Source organism: Neomonachus schauinslandi, chromosome 1, assembly GCF_002201575.2.
Source record: "Neomonachus schauinslandi chromosome 1, ASM220157v2, whole genome shotgun sequence".
NCBI lineage: Eukaryota > Metazoa > Chordata > Mammalia > Carnivora > Phocidae > Neomonachus > Neomonachus schauinslandi.
In genome coordinates this window covers 104,191,092-104,206,523 of record NC_058403.1, presented here as the reverse complement: position 1 = coordinate 104,206,523, position 15,432 = coordinate 104,191,092, and the positions used below count along the sequence as shown (strand labels likewise).

The window sequence follows — 15,432 nt, the reverse complement described above, 5'->3', positions numbered from 1 at the left end:
CTCAGTCCCTAGAAACAAAAATAGACCTATAAAGCCTTAATCCATTTCTGTAGTTCCACCCGTTTTCTAGATTCAAGGGTCAATCTGACTCCTGAGCAGAGAAAGTAAGTATTCAAAAACCTAACCTGATATCCCACATTTAAGTCAGCCATCTTGCAAGTTCTGAATCTATCCCTTTGTGACAAATCTGTGCTTCTACAGAAGTTCCACTCACTAGGTTTCTGCCCTATCCTTCTTAGAGTTCCTAACATGGTTCCTATTGGGACAATGGCTAGCAGCCAGACTTTTCTGATACCAGGCTTTGACTTTATCTAGAGTATTTCCTCTCCTGGTGAATTTAATTAGGCCTGATTGGACTGGGCCATTACTGATGTGATGAGCTGTGAGGCCTCCCTGGGAGGCTGGCTGCTCCCTGCCTTTCAGCTTTAGAAGTCTGAGTGTGTGCTTAGTCAGGCCAGACAGAATTGTTTGGATCCACTGATGCTAACTCACACCAAGGGATTTCCAAAAGCTAGGTGCATAATCAGGCATGCCAGTTTACTCATCTACAGTGAGGGTCTTTCCTAGGTCAGACTCTTTCACATTATCAGGATATCAGGAACCAGATGACTAACCAGAATGTTCACTGATGGGGGGCGCCTGGGTGGCTCAGTTGGTTAAGCGACTGCCTTCGGCTCAGGTCATGATCCTGGAGTCCTGGGATCGAGTCCCGCATCGGGCTCCCTGCTCGGCAGGGAGTCTGCTTCTCCCTCTGACCCTCCTCCCTCTCATGCTCTCTGTCTCTCATTCTCTCTCTCGCAAATAAATAAAATAATAAAATTAAAAAAAAAAAAAAAAAAAGAATGTTCACTGATGGGCACAAAATCAGATAAGAGCAGAGAGAGATCCTGAGGGTTAAGTCATTCAGGCCATGGTGAAACCCAACTAAAATCACAATCCTACCCCATAACCAAATCCCCATCTCTAGTGACTGACTGGAACTTTCCTGTCCATCAGATTCAGTCTCTACCCATTACACCCTCCCCCTACCAACACACACACAAAACAGTGCTGGGTAATTTTGCTAATTGTGCCATAATAATGACCCCCTACTGAGCAGCCTCCTTTTTGTTGACATATTCTTTAGAGTATGTTTAGGAAGTGGTGTTTACCAAGGCCAATTCATTTGTCCTTTTTCTCTATTATAATCTTATTCTACCCCTGCTCCCTTGAGGTAATAGTTATTACTTCAATTATAGCATTTGGGTATTTCCCAAACCCCTCAGTCTCACCTATACAATTTTTTAGGTTGCCCCTACAGACAGCCAATCTTTCCATTATGCATAGATTTTTGCTAGTTTAACTTTTAGATGACACATCTTTATCCCTGTCAGCGCTGATCAAAGCCCTAGTTTTGAGAGTGGAACACAATCACACAATTCTCAGAGCTTTCCAACAAAGAACTTTGTGCCCAGGTTTACTTTTTCTACTCTGAGTCTTTAGCCAAGAACAACTTGCAGCTAGAGAAGTACACATCTTCCATTATAGGACTACATCTCCAAGCACATTTACCTGTAATTTGCTTAGAAACCACAGATGGTAGCATTGGGAAGTACAACTCATGTTTCTACTAATTGTGAACACAGACAGTGAAAGATCAATGAAAATCAGTATTCCCAGCAACTGATATTTTTAAACCTTGGGCGTGAGCTAATGTTTGCCAACAACCATGAAAGAACAGGCTGTCTTAACCAATTCCATCCCATTCTTCTTATAACAATTCTAGATGTTCTAGAAAAAAATAGTAGGCAGCTATTAAAGTCTTTGAAGTGTGATTCTAAGTGATATGTGTAAAATTTTTTTAAAAGTATGTCATTGTTTTTTAATAATGACAGTATACTTTTAAAAATGCAGAAGAATGAAACTGGACCATTTTCTTACACCATACACAAAGATAAACTCAAAATGGATGAAAGACCTAAATCTGAGACAGGAATCCATCAAAATCCTAGAGGAGAACACAGGCAGTAACCTCTTCAACCTCAGATTTAGCAACTTCTTGCTAGACACATCTCCAAAGGCAAGGGAAACAAAGGCAAAAATCAACTATTGGGCCTTCATCAAGATAAAAAGCTTCTGCACAACAAAGGAAACAGACAAGAAAACTAAAAGGCAACCTACAGAATGGGAGAAGATATTTGCAAATGTTTTATCAGATAAAGGGCTTGTATCCAAAATCTATAAAGTACTTATCAAACTCAACACCCAAACAACAAAAAAGTCCAGTCAAGAAATGGGCAGAAGACATGAACGAACATTTCTCCAAAGAAGACATCAAAACCACAATGAGATACCACCTCATACCCATCAGAATGGCTAAAATGAACTCAGGAAACAACAGATGTTGGTGAGGATGCAGAGAAAGGGGAACCCTCTTACAGTGTTGGTGGGAATGCAAACTGGTGAAGTCACTCTGGAGAACAGTATGGAGGTTCCTCAAAAAGTTAAAAATGGAGCTACCCTCTAACCCAGCAATCGTTCTACTAGGCATTTATACAAAGGATACAAACATAGTGATTTGAAGGAGCACCTGCATCCCGATGTTTATGGCAACAATGTCCACAACAGCCAAAATATGGAAAAAGCCCAGATGTCCATCAACAGATGAATGGATAAAGAAGTGGTATATATGTATATATATATATATATATATATATATATATATATGGTGTATATATATATATATATATAATGTAATATTACTCATCATCCATCAAAAAGGATGAAATCTTATCATTTACAATGACATGGATGGAACTGGAGGGTATTATGCTAAGCAAAATAAAGCAGTCAGAGAAAGACAAATACTATATGATTTCACTCATATGTAGAATTTAAGAAACAAAACAGATGAACATAGGGGAAGAGAAGGAAAAATAAAATAAGATGAAAATAGAGAGTCAAACCATAAGATGGTGAACTCTAGGAAACAAACTGAAGGTTGCTGGAGGGGAGGTGGGGTAATGGGATGATGGGCATTAAGGAGGGCACTTGATGTAATGAGCATTGGGTATTATATGCAACTGGTGAATCAGTAAATCCAACCTCTGAAACTAATAAAACTAAATAAATAATAAAATAAAGTCAAATATAAAGTAAAAGTATAATGTCATTATTAAAAAACAAAACAAAACTTTAACACACTCAACTTTTCTATTTTCCTCCCACATATGTCATCTGGATATCTCACAAATGACAGGAGGAGTAAAACATGAAGCAAAGAGCAAATTGTTTGTAAAAACACCATGGAATTACCACCAAAGGCTTTCAATCTCTAACTAGTGTCTAGACCATTTCTAGTGTATCAAGAAGCCATGGCACTGATGACAGAAACAGGATATGAATGAGGGCCTGGGAGGCCAAGAAGAGGCTAGAAAGACACAGGTCCCATGGACCTAACAGCTACCATACGACCTCCTTCTAATGGCCGAACTTCACTCTTAAGTGAAGAAAAAGGAGTTGCTAACACAGTAGATCTCAGGCCCATTAATTTATGTTATCTTTAGGATTATTTAGATCACAGGAATGTTAATGGTACACACGCAGAGAAAGTCAAATGATCACTTGTACAAATAAACCACGTTAATAGCAGCTGTTAATGCTGGAGCTTATGATGGCCCTTGCCTCTCAGTGCAGATGTGAGCCCGTTGATATGCATATCATCTTACACACAATTCAGTGCCCAGTACTCAGGGAACACATTCAGTGAGGTACAGGGTAGATTAAAAAAAAAAAACAAAAACAAACAAACTTGCTCATGGGGACAGTTATTTTTAGCTATAGAAGCAGAACAAAAGATCTTTGTTCTATGGATGCCAAGAATTATATTTCTTAACTAGATTAGCACCAATTTGAGCTTTTGGTGGAGGTTTTCCTTTTGAAAACATGGGCTTTGGGAACATTTCCCAGAGGTTTGAAATTGAAAAGTATAAAGCGAAGTGAAAGATATCTATCTGAGATGATAGCAACTAAAAAGCTCTTTGGTTCTTGGGCTTTGAATTCAACTAAAAGCAGTAAAAGAGTAATCTCAAGAAATATTAAGTGTCATTTATTAAAATCACTGTTTTATGGCTTTTCACCCTGCATCACTGATCAGATAATCAAGTAAATTTTGGATTTATATATAAAATGCTTGGTTCTTAGCAGCATGGGTATATACATAATCTAAATGGCACATACACCTAAATTTTCCCAGTGTATTTTCAGACAGGTAATAAGAGAGTGGGTCTCAGTAACCTGGGTGGTTGTGTCCCAGTCTCCTTCCATTTTTTTGCCGTTGTTTTGTGTGGCATTAACTGACGAATAAGTACTGGGACCCATTCTAGAGAGAAACATAGCTGTTCTGCAGAATCCAGAGGGCAGCCACATCTCCTGATCTATTCAATCCTCATTCATTCATTCATTCAATAAATATTATTTTGAGCACTTACTGTGTGCTATTCACTATTCTAGGTGCTGGGACTACATCAATAAAACAGAGCTTCTATTTTGGGGAGGGGGAAACAAGCAATGAACAATGGCTAAAATAAATAATGAAATGAATAGCTTGTTAGAAAGCACTGAGTGCTATTTTAGAGTTTTCTACAGATGATGATAATGCCAACCAGAATTAATACTCATGCAGCATTTCCTGTGTCCCAAATATTTTACGTCTATTATCTAATGACGATGTAATCCTCACAACAAACTCATGAGACAGCTGCAGCATTTTACAGATGAGGAAATCAAGGCACAGAAAGATAAAATTGCCCAAGATCACACTGCAAGTAAATGGTAGAGCTGGGATTGCCTACTGAATAAACTTCTGGATCAAGATAACCAATTCTGCCTCTAAGAGCTGCAAAGGAAATGCTCTCAAAAATGCCCAAGGCACTTCGCATGCAAGGCTAGCCCGGGACAGACTTTGAATCTTATATAGCACTAACTGAAGAGGAAATAAGAAAATTGAAGTGTAGAATCAAGGTGAATGGAGAGTTGGTCCATCTACAAAAAAGAAAAATAATCACTTTCTGATGACTTGCCAAGCTCTCATTTATATAAGACCAAGAGCATTTGACTCGAAGGCCCTCAAGCTCCAAAGCTCTTTGCTAATCTACCTCTCAGCATCTCCTACAGGAGTCAGAATTTTAGACCGGAAGGTGAGCTGAGAGATCATCTGGTTCATCCTCTGTTTTATAAAGGACAGGTTGTGAGACTTGTTTAAGGACATGGGGTAAGTTTGTAAAAACATGTCACCCAAGGCAAAAGAAACCAGAACTCACAAGTACATGTGAGTACTGGTACTGATTTTGGACTGAGGAATGGTTGGAAGGTGAATACTGGAATTTTAAAAACTGCTTTAAGGTCAATGTGGCAAGTTCATAAATGTAGGGGGGTCAAGAAAAGAAATAATTAAATATATAATTACTAATTAAAAGTGGAAAAGGAAGGAGTCACCTGAAGTAGGTTTGGAGTGTAGGTTAAAAAAGCAATGTGGGGGAAAAAAGACAGAAGGTTTCTATGTGTGTGAAAATATTTAGCTTGAAATGATAGTGAAATGGCCAGAAAAAAAAAAATTTTGAGTTAAAGTGGCCAAGGATGTGGGAAGAACTGGTAGGTCCACACCTGATAGTGTGATTCTGGCATCGCTTATCTGGGGATGTAGATGGGCGGAGAAGGAATCACTCTTTCTTTGTTGTTTTGTTGTTTTGGGGGTTTTGTGCAAGCTCAAATGCTAAGCAGTTGGCTTTAAAGTTTTAAAAAAAAATCTACGGTTTTATTTTACTGAAAAAAACAGAACCGAATATGAGTCATCTGGATTTCTACATGGTTCCCACAAGATCCTAAATTATATGTAATACAAAATCGTGTTTTCGATATTTACCACAGGCCAAAAATTTTCCCTTAAAATTTGATCAAAGCTACACAGCAAAGTTGCAACCACAGCCTTGCCTTTGGATCCTGGGGCTGACTTTCTGGAATCACATCCCCAAGGGTGGCCTGCACAGATCACTGAACTTTGCCAAAAAGCAAGTTTGCCTTTAGGGCTCCCTGCCTTCCATTTAATACCTTCTGCCTCCTCCAAGGGCGCACAGTGAACAGCCTGTGTCCACACTGGCCCTTCAGGCTGGAGCCGCCCCCCCCCCCCGCCCCTTTTTAAAGATTTTATTTATTTGACAGAGAGAGACACAGCAAGAGAGGGAACACAAGCAGGGGGAGTGGGAGAGGGAGAAGCAGGCTTCCTGCGGATCAGGGAGCCTGATGCCGGCCTCCATGCGGGGCTCCACGCAGGACTTGATCCCAGGACCCTGGGATCATGACCTGAGCCGAAGGCAGGTGCTTAACGACTGAGTCATCCAGGCGCCCCTGGAGTTGCCCCTTTCTGTGACTCACTTGTCCTTGTCAACCAAGAGGCTTATCCTGTAACCCCGTTCTCTGTCCCTTCCTAAAATATCAGTGCCTGTGCTTAGGGCCCTGCTCTCAATAGTCTTACACATTCATTTCCTTGGAGTCACTGATCAGCATCAAGTTTAGTGTTTTTATTTGCTCCCCACCTCCAACCCTCGCCCCTTTTTAAAAATTTATTTTATTGTTATGTTAGTCACCATACAGGACTTCATTAGTTTTTGTTTTTGTTTTTGTTTTAAGATTCTTATTTATTTATTTGACAGAGAGAGACACAGCGAGAGAAGGAACACAAGCAGGGGGAGTGGGAGAGGGAGAAGCAGGCTTCCTGATGAGCAGGGAGCCCGATGCGGGGCTTGATCCCAGGACCCTGGGATCATGACCTGAACCAAAGGCAGACGCTTAACGACTGAGCCACCCAGGCGCCCCTATTTCATTAGTTTTTGATGTAGTGTTTCATGACTCATTATTTGCAGATAACACCCAGTGCTCCAACCCCCTTTTTAAGTAGGAGACCTAATGCCTTCGCCCAGAATGAAACATCCCCTTTGTTTTTAAATTTGGGGAAGCTTGAAGGGCAGCCTGCTTAAAATTCTTTGACCTTGATCTCAGTTCACAAATCTGGACTTTTGCACAAGCTTGGAATGTTTTGTCTGCTTGAAATATCCTCTCGCTTCACCTTTCCTACCTGGTGAAATTGCCACTCTTTTCTCATAACCCTTTCAAATATGGTCTCCATCCAGAAAGACTTCCTGACTCTCTAGAACTCTGCTGACACAGGAGCCATGACCCATGGGAAGTAACTGAGCACCTGAAACGTGACCACTCCAAAGTAACATGTGCTAAAACACACACCAGATTTATAGGAGTTGGTATACAACAGAAGTAAAATATCTCATTAATTTTTTATATTGATTACGTGTTGCAATAATAATATTTTGGATATACTGGGTTAAGGAAAATATGTTATCAAATGAATTTCATCTATTCCTTTTTTCTTCTTTTTAATGTGGCTACTAGAAAATTTGAAATTACGTATGTGGCTTCTGTTTGTAGCTTATTGTCCATTTCTATTGGATAGTGCCACTCTAGAGTCCAGACTCAAAAATGGTTTTGAAATCACAGTGGGAGCTAGAGAGTATGGATGATTTGTGAATTTCTGTCTGAATGTCTGTGGAATGGCACTTTGGAGTAAGATAATCTATGTTTCTGATGAATGTCAATAACATTTAAGATAATCAGCGAAGAACAGGTGTATTAGGTCTTTGTTTTGTATATCCATGCAGCATTAATCTTTCACTAATTTTTCTGAAATCCCCATTTCCTCCCTTCCTATCCCTAACCCTGGGGACAAAGGGAAAACAGTGTGACAGGGTGTGTAGAGTCTTTTGTTCAGTAGAGCAGTGTCTGGTCTAGACAGACAAAATGGAACATGGTCCACTTAAGTATAGATAACTGTGAAGAGGAAGGGGAGGGAGAGGGGGGAGGGAGAGGAGAACAAAGAGGAGGACGAGGAGGAAGAAGAAAAGAGGCTAATATTAGATGTCACACACAGTGCAACACTCCCACATAACCAGAATTTCCTGAGCTGTGCTCAGAAACCATTGTTTTGGGGGTAGGGAGGGGAAAGGAAGTTTCATGGGCACATCAGAATCAAAAGTACTGTACTAAACAAAATTAACCAGCTTTCTTAATTGCAGGACTTTTCAGAGCCTTTAATATGCTATGAAACATATGATAGCCCAAAAGGGAAAAATGAATTCAGTATTTCCAAACTTATTTGACCACAGAATTCTCTTTTGAGAAACACCTATCAACATCACCAACATTTACTGGTTGGTAAAATTTGTCCTAAACAATGTAATTTCATCTGTATTTTATAGGCAAGAAACTGTGGCTTGGGAAGTTAAGTGACTTCCCTACCATTTCAATCTTACATAATTGGTTTGTGGCTGAGCCCAAATTCCAAATTCATGTTTACACCAGAAGAAGGAATTTTTTTTTTTTTTGAAGTAGGCCCCACGCCCAACATGGGGCTCGAACTCATGACCCTGAGATCAAGAGTCGCATGTTCTACCGACTGAGCCACCCAGGCAGTTAGAATAGGCAAATATTATTATCATGGCAAATTCACAATGCATATAGAAGTACATGTAAAAATGACTTAGTCACTTCTCTCCACATATTCCAAGCTCATGGTCCCTCAGTTCAGACTCCACCCCCTCTTTGGTCTCCTTGGATAAAAGAAGTCTTTTTTTCTGAATTTTCCAGTATTCATCATTTGGATCTTGGCATACATTAATGTTAGGTTTTGATATGCACATGTCTTATCTCTCTAAATAGATTGGAGCTTGCTGCGGTATTACTTTGAATTCCCCACAGTGTGTCTTGCAGACAATTGAGGCTCTCTAGAGCCTTGTGGGGCTCAGCTATTGATGGTTTGTGGTATCTTTTTACAGGATCTAAAGGCTAGAGAAACATTAGCTCTTGGTTCAGAGATACCATGTGTTCACCGAAGTTGCAAACCAGTATCAAATAGCATGATGATGAACAATGACATACCTGTAAAATGCAACTCATGATATCAGAAGCAATTTTTGCATGGGGAGTGTCTTCATCTTTCCCAGAGGGTCTCAGGTTGTGCTCCAGGCAGGAATCCCAGAGCCCCACAAGGGCCTTGGCATGTTTTTCAATTGACTCCGTCTCTCTGATGGCTGTCGTGATTCGCGTGATACAGATTTCAACCACAGCTTGGTCATTGTTATTGGTCTGGTAATCCTAGTTGAAAGAAAACCTTCATGTTAAATAACACTCTGGAAAGTTATCTTTCAAAGGACTGACAACATATCAACTTATTCACTTAGCAAATGGGTATGCTATACCGTATGCTAAGGGGTGAGGTTGAAAGCCCCAATACGATGAGGGCCTTCTTCCTTGGAGATGAGAATCTGGTGGACAAGGTGATATGCAAATGTGCTGAAACAGCAGGTTCCTGCTGTCACAGATCCACAGCCAGGGAGCAGGGAGAGTCCAAAGGAGCTTAATTATTCACTTGCCAAGTGGGTTTAATTTTCAGACTGTTTTGGCTTCTAAGTCCGTTACAGGTCAGGGTTGACTTTTTTTCCTCTGACGTTTCAGTGATTTTTGTGAAATGTTTCAAATCATCCTCCAATTTCCCCTCATAAACATTCCTTCTCTTTCTCTACACAACAGAACACATCATCTCAGCTCTCTCTTTTCAGTTCAAATAACTACCAAATCCACGTTAGCTTTCCCCAACCAAATTTCCCTTCATTCAACTATTTAATTCTCCCTCAAATATCTAATCATCTTTACTGGGAGGTAATATGACCCTCCAGAACATCTAAATGTGAAAAATAGGCCCATCACTTTAATTTGGAAAATTGGTCGGTCCATGGCCTGGCAGACTGACAAAAATGAAAATATAATCAAGCAGTGAAGCAATCTGATCCTTACACCATCATGTACTGTTAGAGATGGGAAGTGATGGGGCTTCTCTGTCCTACTGAAAGCTCCAGCCTAACTATCTGGTTTAGCTATTGTATCTAACTCTGCAGTAAACATCTTATGCATGAAGCCCCCTCCATACCTAGATTTTTTATGGTCTAGATTCTCCGGAAGTGGAAATTTCTGAGATAAAGGACAGGAACATCTTTAAGGCTCATGATACATACTGCCAAACTACTTTCCAGAAAGGTCTTACTGATGTATATATATTCCCATCAGCTGGGTGAAAACATGCTTTCCCCATTGCCTTTGCAAGCACAGAGTATTGTTAATTTGTGCTAATTTGATCAGTGAAAAACAGTTATCTCATTGCTGTTTTACTTGGAATTTCCTTGATCAGAAGTGAGGTTGAGTATTTTCACATGCTTATTGGCCATTTGTATTTCTTCCTTTGGGAATTGCCCACTGTATCCTGTGTCAGTTTTTCCCGAGATGACGTCAAGTTTTGGGATCCTCCTTTGATATCTTTTTCTACCAAGGATATTAAGTTAATACTTGGCATATTGATTGTGAATATGTCTCCATGTTTCATCATTTTTAGTTTCTTTGCTGTTATCTATTGACGTGCTAAGTTTTTAAAGAGCCAAATCTGTCAACCTTTTGGGATTTCATTGTTTGTTCTTTTTTAAACTGGAAATTTGAGTTATTTTTTTGAAAAAGTAATACATGAACATGGTACAAAAAACCAAAAGATATAAAGGAAGGTTCACAGTGAAAAGTTAGTCTCCCTCTCACCCCTGTTCCCTGCCCTGGGAAAACCATGTTCACAGTTTCTATGTATTGGGCATAGAGACTCTAAGCATGCAAATAACCCCCTATATGTACTCCTTGCTTTCCTGTGATTCATTTAATGGCTTTGTTTTTTAACTTCAAACTTTCCTCATCCAAAGGTTTAATAAAAATTCTCTTGCATTTTTTCTAGATTAGAAAAAGAAAACTTAAAACATTTAACATATGGTACTTTAGAAATTAATCTTTTAACTATTCATTTAGCTCTTGAATCTATCTGCTGTGTATAAAAGTAAAGATGAACATTTTCTACTAAATAGCTAATCAATTTTCCCACCATCATTTATTGAATAATTCCGTTCCTAGTTATTGTTTCATACACATCAGTTTGTATTTCAGAGTTGTCTTTTCTGTTTGCTTGTCCCATTTTCCAATTCTTTTACAATACTAATTTTGCCATTTTCTTCATGTAAACCCCACAGAGTTTTAAAGAGGTTTCCCAGTATACTTTATGTCTCTGTTGTGGATGTTAACAAAATCTGTATTTTTTCCTCATTAGAACTTTTAATTAGTTATTGCTGATTAAGTCAAACTGCATTTTTTTAATTCATTTTGTACCCAGCTGTTTAGCTCAATTCTTGACTATGATATTTTTTCAGATCATTTTCTTGGATGTTCTAGTAATATTTCTGTATTGGATCCATACCTTTTATATATTCCATGGCTTATTGTGTTGGCTAGAATTTCCTAAGCTATTTTACATAAAAGTGATAAAAGCAAGAATACTGGTTTAGTTCTTGGTTTTAGTTCTTGACTTTTGATTTAAAATTTTATGGTCAAAAGCTAGAAAATGCTGTAAATATTTTAAAATCATATAGGATGCATCACTTTCTTCCTATTGTCAAAGTTTATATATTTGTTTTAATTTTTAACTGTCTTATTAGCATCTACAGAGATAACCAAGTATGTTTTCTTAGCCAGCATACATATGTGAGTGTTATGTAAGCGTATAATATGAAATTTCCAGATATTAATCCATCCCCCACATTCCTTGAATGAACACCACTTGGTTTGGCAGACTGTTTTAAAATATTTTCTTTTACCTTCCTCCTTTGTTTGTGACTGTATTCTTTATTTTACTGCATCAGAATTATTACTTATGCCAGAACAGAAGCCTGCTATGCAGTAAATAGGTTCTTATGGAGCCAAGTCATAGAGACAAAACAGAATATGAATGAGCAAAAAAATGATTCTAACTTTTCAAAAAAAAAATCTCTGCAGCAATAGAAAAGCCAAAGCCATTCGCAGGGTGAAAAATAACAGAGAATACTCTTGGGCTAAAATCACTTATCTTTGGTCACAATTGCCCTTGTAAATAGAAGTTACTTTTAATGGCATTATCTTCAAATATCAAGCAGCATTATGTGTAATGAAGAGTATTTTATGTAATAGAGAGAATACATACATAAGGATAGATAGAAAAGAGAACCAATGCCATTGACAAAAGGAAGACTATATTCCAAGTGACATGAGCCAAGGCTTTATTATAACCACCCTAATGTGATCCAATAGGTGAACAAACGGAATAATCTTGGTGTGAGGAACAAGAGCTATGCATTACCCAACAGCATAAGCTCCCATTCACCAAGGTGATCTTATTAATATTGCTATTACCTAAACATGCAACTTGCTAGCAACAGAGGTCAATGCTGAACCCCCAGAATGGCACTATCCCATAAGAACACCAATCAATCATTTGGTGCAAGTTATTTACATAAGACCTTTTCCACCTTGGAAGGGACATCAGTTACATTGAGTGGGATTTACATGTGATCCAGGTTTGGGTTTGACTTTCTTGCCCACAGGGCCTAAGCCTGAGCCACTATTTGAAGGATCACAGAGTATTTGGTGTGCTGACACAAGATCCCACATAACATTGCCTCAGACTACAGAACCACTTTATAACAAAGGAGATAGAGCCGTGGGCACGTGATCAGGGATGTATTAGTCCTATCACATATGATAACATCTCTTTCCCCTGCCCTGAAACTGCTGGACTAATAGTTCAATGGAGCAGGTCTTCAAAGAAGCAACTCAGCCTAATATCTTATGAGGATGAGGAACAATCCTCTAAAAGGCAATATACATACTAAAACAATGACTATTACATGGTGTTGAATTCCCTATGGGTAGAATACTGAACCACCTGCGAACTCAGTCACTTCGAGCTCCTGTATCAAAAAACCAGAAAAAAAAAAATAGAGTCCCATCTTGGCAAAGGTAATTGACCACATCATCAGGAAAAGGTGGGGCTGCTATTAAGTAATGGGAGCATCTCTAGGCATTCCCCTGAGCAATTTTGGTGGTAAATGGACAAGGGAGCCATCACAGTCTGAGAGAGGCATGGAGATCAGGGACTCGGATCCCTCAGGAAAATGCATATGAGTCACCGAACTAGGAAGCAACTTAAATCAGCAGAGATGCCAGCTGAAGGTGTAAGAATTAGAATAGGTGGTAGAGGAGAGACACTGTATTAGCTTTCTTGTTGCTGCTCTAACTTATTATCACATGCTGAGCGGCTCAAGAATTTGTGTTGATAAATTTATTTACCTACAATTCCAGAGGTCAAAAGTTGAAACTTAGTCTCACTGGGCAAAACTCAAGGTGTCAGCAGGGCTGGTTCCTCTGGAGGCTCTGAGGGGAGAATACATTTCCACATCTTTTTAGCTTCTAGAGGTTCCCTGCTTTCCTTGGCTCATGACCTCCATGAGCCTCCATCTTCAAAGTGCATCACTCAAATCTGCGCTTCCATTAGCCCACCTCCTTCTTCTTCAAAGAAGGCCCTTGACCTTCTTGCTCCCCTATAATTATATTGGGCCCACCCAGATAATATAGGATAATCTCCCCATCTCAAGATCCTTCACTGTATTATATCTGAAAAATCCCTTTTGCTATGCAAAATAAAATTTACAGGTAGATGTCTTTGGGGGGGCATTATCCAGCCTACCACAGAGTACCAATTGCAGCCTTGATAGCAATTGGTATGGTAGAGATGATAGATCCTCTCACTAACCTTCTTGTAAATTTTGTTAGGAAAAGCATTTCAGAGAAGCTGTTTCCATACAGAATGAAATTATTATACAAAGCAGGTAGATCTGAATGGTGAGAGGGGTAGACTGTAGTAGATACTATGGTACATTGCCCATAGACCCCTTTAGGACAAAGGCACTCATTTTCTCAGCTGTCAGTCCAGACCCAAGTCTGCCTGCAGAAACTGTTCTTTGTCAAAGGGAATGGCCCCTCTCAGGGGTTTGTCCCTCCCTTGGAACAGCCATTTTGAAATCTGCTTTCCTGGGAAACCAATTACAACAGAGTTTATATAGATGACTTTGGGAAACATAATAAACCGTGTCTAAACAACAGTTTAACAATAAATAGCAAAGAGATTTCCATTTGGATGAAATAAGCCTCAGTAAAAGTGGAAGGTGCAACTCAGTGAAAAGTACATGACATACGTAAGTGTCTTGGTTCATGAACACCAAGATTCCAGTTTCCTGCTTAAAAGAGAACAGCTTTGATGGAGAATTCTGACAGGAGCACTCTGGAATGAAGCTGGAGTATACAGAGAGATTAGTGTGTCAGCAAAATTGTTTAACAAAAGGCATATATCCCAATTCTAAGATTTCTAACCAGGAGAGTTAAGCAGCTGTCCATAAGGATAAACCAGTGTCACAATTTTAGTGAACATATTAATATATTAGGCGTGGGTGCATCAGTTACGAATTTTGATATTACTGTGAATCTCTTGTAGATAAGAGTTTCTATGACATGCCACTTTACTAAGAAGAAAAGATTTTTTAACTTGAAAAAAATTATAAATTTAAATTCCTACATATGACATGAAGAAAAGCATTCTCCAAAAAGGAGGTTTCCTCAAAAAAAGGTTGAAAACCCAAAAGGCTGTTAACTGCTTCCTTCAACAAATATTTAAAAAGACAAAAGAAATTTTTTAAAAAATTTAATTATGTAATTGAATAGTCTAAAGCTTTTTGGCATGGGATCAGCTTTGCAATTAGGGTTTTCCTGACTCACATTCCACCCTGCTCTTATGAAATATATATGTGCATACATATGTGTTTATGTTTGAGTTGAACACTGAATCAGTACCTGTGCGTATTAAAATCAGTAACTTCTGAGAACCAGATCTATTTAATATCAAACCCATCAAACTGGGTTTAGAGGTTCATTCTCACAGTAACCTGGTCATTGTTAATTTTTAAGTAACTTACCCTAAAGCAGTAGGGAGGTCAAATTATAAGGGTGGGACAATGAAAAATTGACACATTGTGCTGCTCCAAGTCTAGTTACCAGGATGGGTCACCCCTACCCAGCTACAGACACCACACCTCCACATCAACATCCATAAACCATAAACCAATCAGACTTCTTTATGCTGTAAACAGTCTTCAGGGGATGACCTGCTGGCTAAAGGTTATGTGGAACCTCTGAAATAAAGTATTTAGTGGTGGGAATGGCATAAGAGTAGAAGTTGGAAGAGAAGAAGGAAAACGTCTTGAGGATCATTTCTCCCTCCCTTCCTTGAGAGAGAGCATATCATAGCAGTTGGGAAATCGGAGGGGGAGACGAACCATGAGAGATATGGACTCTGAGAAACAAACTGAGGATCCTGGGGGGGGGGATGGGTTAGCCTGGTGATGGGTATTAAAGAGGGCACGTTCTGCATGGAGCACT

General features: G+C 39.1%; 1 protein-coding gene across 2 annotated transcripts in view; it reads right to left on the bottom strand.

Moving 5' to 3' along the window:
* VEPH1 (ventricular zone expressed PH domain containing 1) overlaps positions 1–15,432 on the bottom strand; it is a 217,762-nt gene that overhangs the window by 190,827 nt on the left and 11,503 nt on the right. For both annotated transcript variants that reach the window (XM_021702584.1, XM_021702585.1), the window contains exon 2: positions 8,986–9,201. In XM_021702584.1, coding sequence (XP_021558259.1) covers positions 8,986–9,201 — 216 coding nt within the window. The remainder of the gene's footprint in view (positions 1–8,985; positions 9,202–15,432) is intronic.